The 7973-nt window shown below is 44.4% G+C and overlaps 1 protein-coding gene across 1 annotated transcript in view; it reads left to right on the forward strand.

The window, feature by feature from the left end:
• Window positions 1–7658, forward strand: part of ercc4 (excision repair cross-complementation group 4) — a 148323-nt gene extending 140665 nt beyond the window's left edge. Inside the window, exon 13 of the mRNA XM_087998058.1 lies at window positions 1492–7658. Within this exon, the coding sequence (XP_087854184.1) occupies window positions 1492–2225 (734 nt within the window). The 3' untranslated portion in view covers window positions 2226–7658. The remainder of the gene's footprint in view (window positions 1–1491) is intronic.
• Window positions 7659–7973: the final 315 nt, after the last annotated feature.

Genomic DNA, 7973 nt, shown 5'->3' on the forward strand with positions numbered 1-7973 from the left:
CCAGACTCTCAGTAATGTGGTTGACTCTTTACTGCCCTCTGGGCAATTAGGGATGGGCAAGAAATGTTGGCTTAGCCAAAGATGCCCACATCCCATGGATAAATAAAAAGGTACGGCTGGAGAATGGGACTAGTTGGGTAGCTCTTTCAGGAGCTGGTACAGACACCATGGCCACCTCGTGTACTGTACAAGGCTATGATTGAATTAGCATTGAAAAACTGATTTCATACAAAGTGTTTAGCAATAATAAGCATAGCATGCAACAGAATTTACATTTTTCAACCTACATTAAACAGTGCGATCTGGTGGTGGAAGCTGCTGTTGGCTTGTTCAGTTCTTATCGATCACATTGGGGGAGACCTCAATAGAACGATTCTCGGCAAAGCATCAGATCACAGTACATTCTAGATTCATGTTGTTCTGCACTTGTAGAGATTGCAGATGTTGAGGACTGTTTCAGAGAAGTGAGTGCTGACAGCCCCACTGTTGTGAGCTACAGCAAAGGTCTGCCCCTCATGATGACGTTTTGTAAGCTGTGTTGAACGGTGGTTTATATGGGATGGTTCCCCTGTACTCGAGTTCAACACTATTACCCCAGTATGTTGTCTTCCTCTTGTCAAGGAGGCAGCTTTTTCTCAAATGACAAATTCCCAATCTTAACGCTACAGAGCTTCTGTAAAGTCAGTGAGCGAAGGCTGGAGAACTGTGCCACACGAACATACAATTAGGAACAGGTATAGGCCATTCAGCCCCTCCAACATATTCTACTGCTTAATACAATTATCTGATTACTGTACATTCCCATCAACCCCCATGAACCTGTTGACCTCTGGCTTTACAAAACGCTCAAACATTCTGCTTCCGCTGCCTTTTCGGAAAGGCAGTTCCAAAAATTAACTTTGAGTTAACTTCAATCTACCTTTACCCCTCCATTTTAAAACAGTGACCCCACATTGTAGAATCTCCCACAAGAGGAATCATCCTTCCACACACTATACAATGACAACATTAAAAAGACCATCTGAATGGGTGTATGTAGAGGAAGGAATATGGCAAGTGCTGGCAAATGGGGCAAGATTAATTTAGGATATCTGGTTGGCATGGATGAGTTGGACCGAAGGGTCTGTATCCATGCTGTATAACTGTCACTCTGATTCTGTACATGTACCCAGTCAACACCCCTCAAGATCTTAAAAGTTTCAATTAGCTCATCTAACTTGTCTAAATTTTGGCAGACACAAGCCTAGCCTGCCTGTGCATCAGAAGCAGCAGTGGGATCCTGTCTATTACTGCCACTGTCAAATACCAACAAGAAACCCGGGGAATGCTGCAGTGTCCTTCCGGTGAGGCTGTCCCTTCAAGGAAAGGGGGCAAAATTGTTTCTTAAAAAAAAAACAAAGTTTGAAGGAAGTGTGTAGAAGTAAACGTCAGTAGTTAGATGGTGATAATTAGTTGAAGATGAATTCCCTCGCTTGGTTTGACTTTATGCAGGTGGTCAGACTCAGAAACACGAGCAGCAGCGAATTATAGTGGACGTACGGGAGTTCCGCAGTGAGCTGCCTTCCCTAATACATCGGCGTGGAATTGACATCGAGCCAGTCACCCTGGAGGTTGGTGACTATATTCTGACTCCCGATATCTGTGTGGAACGTAAGAGTGTGAGCGACCTGATCGGCTCTTTGAACAAAGGCCGACTGTACACCCAGTGCGTCACCATGTCCCGGTACTACAAAAGGCCCGTGCTTTTGATCGAGTTTGACCCCAACAAGCCTTTCTCGCTGAACTTCCGAGGGTTAGCACACCAGGACCTTTCCATCAATGACCTTACATCCAAGCTCACCTTACTCACTCTTCACTTCCCCCGGCTGCGGCTTTTATGGTGTGCCTCCCCCCACGTTGCCGCTGAATTGTTCGAGGAGCTGAAGCAGAACCGGCCAGAGCCGGATGCAGCCGCTGCCGTGGCGGTGAGCGGTGATTCCGGAATGGTCTCTGAGTCGGATAGGTACAACCCCGGCCCACAGGACTTCCTGCTGAAAATGCCTGGAGTCAATACCAAAAACAGCCGGGCCCTGATGAACCAGGTGAAGAGCATTGCCGAACTGGTGACACTCTCTCAGGAGCGACTAGCAGAGATCCTGGGGAACACCAACAATGCCAGGCAGCTCTGGGAGTTCATTCACTCCTCCTATTTAGATTTTACCGTACAGGGAAAGAATCGAAAGTGATATTCAGAGCGGGCAGGGTTTAGTAGACACTTTGATCTTTCCAGCTGGTAAACTCAGGCATTCTGAAAATAGTGTAGATATTTTAAAGAGGTGTTGAACTTTAATTCTATTAAAGGTAGTGGGCGGCACGGTGGCACAGTGATTAGCACTGCTGCCTCACAACGCCAGAGACCCGGGTTCAATTCCTGCCTCAGGCGACTGACTGTGTGGAGTTTGCACGTTCTCCCCGTGTCTGCGTGGGTTTCCTCCGGGTGCTCCGGTTTCCTCCCACAGTCCAAAGATGTGCAGGTCAGGTGAATTGGCCATGCTAAATTGCCAATTTAGTGTTAGGTAAGGGGTAAATGTAGGGGAATGGGTGGGTTGCGCTTCGGCGGGGCGGTGTGGGCTTGTTGGGCCGAAGGGCCTGTTTCCACACTGTAATGTAATCTAATCTAAGTAATCTTAAAAAAATATTGCAGAATTCCCATTTCAGGATTGTGATCCGTGTGTAAACATCAGCAGTAGCACTCTCTGTCTGTTTATAATATTCTTAGTCAGAGGGAACTCTGGGTTCAAATGCTGAGTTACTTGTTCACTGTAATGAAGCCTGACTGCCAGTGACACCAGATATTGTAAGATGTTTTTAATTCATTAGAGAAAGATGCAGAAATGCCGTATAAAGCGGCTGGTCCTGGATGGTAAAACCTTTTCAGCAATGTTTCACCTTGCTGTTCTCATTTGGTAGTCAGCCCTTTAAAACCCGTTGGTGAGTGTTGATGAAGTTCCTAAACCAGTCCAACCTGGTGTTACAGTCACTGAATAAGATCATCCACAGGGCTGGATGTGTTAATGAGCTGCGATTTTTCTGAGGCTTTGTTAGACTTTGGTTTATTTGCGTTTTACCCGTAAGGAGTCTTGGCTTCAGAAAGACATTTTATCAGTTGAATCTAACTCTGCCTGTGGTTTTCCTTCTGCCTTTGAAGCCATTACCTTAGCTGGCCCTTTATGAAAATTGCTAATAGGAATCTTCCTGAGGTTTAAATCCATGAAACATCTCTTTGATGTTTCTTTTTAATCGTATGATTTTGACATTGCTTGGCTTCTAGACCACTGACAGGGACTGGAGCCCTGAATAATTGTTCAAGTGGTGTCAACAGGAGCTCAGTAGGTAGCACTTTTGCCTCAGAGTCAGAAAGTTGTGTGTTTGTCCTACTCCAGAAGTTTAGCATAAAGATCAAAGCAGGCACTGCAGCTTCATACCGAAGGAGTGCAGCCCTGCCGAAGGTGCTGTCTTTCAAATGAGACATTATACCAGAGCGTGCCTGTCCTCAGGCATGTATTAAAAACAATCCCACCACACAATTTGAAAGCGAGCAGATGTTATCCTCCACATCCTGGCCAATGTTTATCCCTCAGTCAGCATCATAAAAACAAATCATCAAACCATCATTATCCCATTGATATGCTGTGCATAAATTAACTATTGCGATTCCAACAGTTAACACTTCCAAAGTATTCCATCGATTGTGAAGTTACTCAGGAAGCTTTCTGATCGCAAAAGGTATTATATCAGTGTCTTAGTGTCTGCTTGATGTTGTGAGCATTCATCAGAAAAACATTCTGCTGTGATATTTGCGAATCAGCTTTGATGAGATAAACATTCTGACAGAGGTGGAGGTACATTTCCAGAGCTGCTTACGAGCGAGATCTGAAAAGAAATATATTTGATTTAATTTGCCGCCTCTTCCACTCTGAAAGTTGTTTCAGATGTCTGAATTGGACCTTTGGAATCTTATGGAGAATAAACATAATCAATAAAAGATGAAGCACATTTTTGGCTTCTGGCGACTTTCAGACCTCTCAAAATATTGTTTGGTTTATAAGTTGAGACACGATCTCTCCTCATTATAGCACTCCTTGGAAAACATTCCGTTTTGAAATGTTAAAGCAGATTAGATTTTCTTGAAAATATTTAATACAAAAATCAGCTTGTGACAAGAGCATAAAGCCAATGCTTTTTTAAAGAAAGATAAACTCAAATGAATGTTGATTTTTAATCAACCTTTAGGAATCTTTAGTTCATGGAGTGGTTGGTATTTAAATATTTTGATACTGTGTATATCAATTATAAAATTTCTGACAATAAAAAATATTTAAAGGAAAATCAGAATTCTGGAGAAAAATATTGTCAATACTTTGAAAATGCAGGGTTTATTTGCAAACAGTTGTCCTGTTCTCCTTGCATGTTAATCTGGATCTCACATTTTGCACCTTGCACCAGTTTATTAAAATGGTCCAAGCAGCTGACCTCTCTTCCAGGATCTCAGTTACATAGCCCTGTCTCCAATCCCTGTGTGTAGTGATACAGCCCTGAAGGAATGCTCTGAAAGTTTCCATCTTGAACTCATCAGGCAAACATTACAAGAATACCAAGTTTCGAAGGGAGCAACAATTTACACTGCTTCAAGCGAAGGTGCTGATTGGTTGACAAGTGCATGCTGGTCAAGTTATCACCGTAGAAAATGCAACACAGCACAGCTGTTTCCACCCCCTCCCAAAGCTAAAACACAGACCGTGGGCATGTTCTTTCTATGGACAAAGGACAGAGCCCTACACGTCAATATATTAAATTGATAATGTAATTTGTAGCAGGAAAATAGGGTTGAAAACATATCAGCCATGATCTAATGGAGGGGCAAACATGACGGGCCGACTGGCCTAATTTCTATTCCTTTATCATCTGATCTAAATTTTTCCACTTTCACCTTTTCCCACCTGTGATCTCTCCCAATGCCGTGTTTCATCAGTGTGTCTCTGTCCCCTCTGGGCTCCTAAACAGCTCGTCTGGATAAGATATATTGTATTTCTAATGTGCAGCTTACCAGTGTCATTGTTCAGCAGCTTGTTGAATATATGGCAAGCATACATTTTGCAACTGAGGGCTCCGACAACTACAAGGTAGCCAGGCAACCAGAGCAGGTACTGGGAACAGCCAAAGTGCAGCACGAGACGGCAGTATCTCTGGTACACAGGGACCTGGGTGTTCTGGGACATGAATTCGAAAACCCTGTGCAGAGGTGCAGCCAGTGATAAGGGAGGCAACTGGGATGTTGGTGTTTATTACATTCGAATCTGGTTCAATGGTAAGGAAGACTTGTCACAATGAACAGGGCCTTGTTAGCCTGCATCTCAAGAATTGCGTGTAGTTCTGATCTCATTTAAGAAAGGACATTAAATTGTGTTGGTAACTGATACATTCTGTTTCTGGGATGAAGGAATTATGAAGAAAGGCTGTGCAGGTTGGGATTTTATCCCTAGGAGTTTAGAAGAATGAGATGTGATCTTTTTAAAACCTAGAAGGTCCAGAGAGGACTTGACAGCAACAATCCCACTAACAGTTTCCTTCTGGGTCTGTGTGCAGCAGCAACTTAGAACATACAACATTCCAGCACAGTACAGGCCCTTCAGTCCTCGATGTTGCGCCGACCTGTGATTTAGATTTAGATTACCTACAGTGTGGAAGCAGGCCCTTCAGCCCAACCAGTACACACCGACCCTCCCAACAGTAGCCCACCCAGACCCATTTCCCTCTGACTAATGCATCTAACACTATGGGCAACTTAGCATAGCCAATTCACCTGAGACCTGCACATCTTTGGATTGTGGGAGGAAAACCACGCAGACACTGGGAGAATGTGCAAACTCCACACAGACAGTCGCCCAAGGCTGGAATTGAACCTGGGACCCTGGTGCTGTGATGCAGCAGTGCTAACCAATGAGCCACTGTGCCGCCCAGTGTAGGCCAGTGAGTTTAATGTCTACTCTGGGTCAAGTTACGAAAGGCCCAAAAGATACAATGAAGACAGTTTGACAAGGCTGCATCCTTGTCAGGAGCAGTGCACGCCCAATATCTGCACAGGAGCCCAGTTTCTAAGAGGATTCCAAGGATAAGTGACCACCACCGATTTCCTAGGCATCGGGGAACAGCTAAGGGAAATTGCGAATCTTATCCAATAGCCTCTAACCTTCCACCGAAAAAATGTTGATCTCTCTTTTGCAGATGCTGGCCAACCTGCTGGCACTTCCAGCTTTCCAGGTCAAACGGAGACCTCACTCCACTAATATCACTAATCCTCCTGTTCAAACTGCAAGTATGTCCAAGACCTCAAAACTTCAGGGTGACTTGAGACATTGGAGTAAATGTATGAAGTCCAAACCAGTCCAGCAAGGGAACTGCAGTTCCCAATATCCTAATGGTCAAGGTTTCCTGTGGAAACCAATCTGAAGCCCATCTATCCATACGCCTATCCAATGACCATTTAAATGCCCTTAAAGTTGATGAGTCTACTACTGTTGCAGGCAGTGCGTTCCACACCCTTACTACTCTCTGAGTAAAGAAACTACCTCTGACATCTGTCCTATATCTATCACCCCTCAATTTAAAGCTATGTCCCCTCGTGCAAGCCAACACCATCAAGGGAAAAAGGCTCTCCCTGTCCACCCTATCTAACCCTCTGATTATCTTATATGTCTCTATTAAGTCACCTCTCAATCTTCTTCTCTCCAACAAAAACAGTCTCAAGTCCCTCAGCCTTTCTTCATAAGAGCTTCCCTCCATACCAGGCAACATCCTAGTAAATCCCCTCTGCACCCTTTCTAAAGCTTCCACATCCTTCCTATAATGCGGTGACCAGAACTGGACACAATACTCCAAGTGCAGCCTCACGAGAGTTTTGTACAGCTGCAACATGACCTCATGGTTCCGAAACTCGATCCCTCTACTAATAAAAACTAACACAACCCTATCAACCTGTTTGGCAACTTTCAGGGATCCATGAACATGGATACCAGGATCTCTCTGTTCACCTACAACACCAAGAATCTTTCCATTTGCCCAGTACTCTGCATTCCTGTTGCTCCTTCCGAAGTGAATCACCTCACACTTTTCCGCATTAAACTCCATTTGCCACCCTCAGCCCAGCTCTGCAGCTTATCTATGTCCCTCTGTAACCTACAACGCCCTTCAGCATATCAACAACTCTACCGACCTTAGTGTCATCCGCAAATTTATGAACCCATTCTCCTGTGCCCTCATCCAGGTTGTTTATAAAAATGACAAACAGCACTGGACCCAAAACAGATCCTTGCAGTACACCACCAGTAACTGAACTCCAGGATGAACATTTCCTATCAACCATCACCCTCTGTCTTCTTTCAGCTAGCCAATTTCTGATCCAAACCGCTAAACCATCCTCAATCCCATGCCTCTGTATTTTGTGCAACAGCCTACCATGGGGAACCTTATCAAATACCTAACTGAAATCCATACACACCACATCAATGACTTTACCCTCACTTAATTCTAGAACCAGAGGTTGGTGTTGTAAAGGACACCATTATGTGCAGACCTTTGGAGTGGCTATGTTGCCTGCTGCTCAGAGGGAGTTTTGTTTCACAAGTTAGATGCGAAGACTATCCTTTTTTTTTCTTGGGGGGGGGGGGGGGGCGGTGAGGGGGATGTAGTGGATGTTAGTCCATGAGACAGTTTCAACATTAGGGTCTCACATTTAAAACAGTGTAGGGATTCTTTTCTGGGAATCTGTGGAATTCAATTCCCCAGAGAGCGATGAAGGCTCAGTCACTGAATGAATTCAAGGTTGAGTTGGATTTTGGGTGATGGGGTAGGCAGGAAAATAAAATTGACGCCACAATCGTTTGCTGCAAACTTACAGAATGACCTTATGTGTTTGTGTGACTATGAATAGACCA

The sequence above is a fragment of the Chiloscyllium plagiosum genome, unplaced genomic scaffold (assembly GCF_037043375.1).
Source record: "Chiloscyllium plagiosum isolate Xiang-an unplaced genomic scaffold, Cpla_swu_hap1 HiC_scaffold_20, whole genome shotgun sequence".
In the NCBI taxonomy this organism is placed as follows: domain Eukaryota; kingdom Metazoa; phylum Chordata; class Chondrichthyes; order Orectolobiformes; family Hemiscylliidae; genus Chiloscyllium; species Chiloscyllium plagiosum.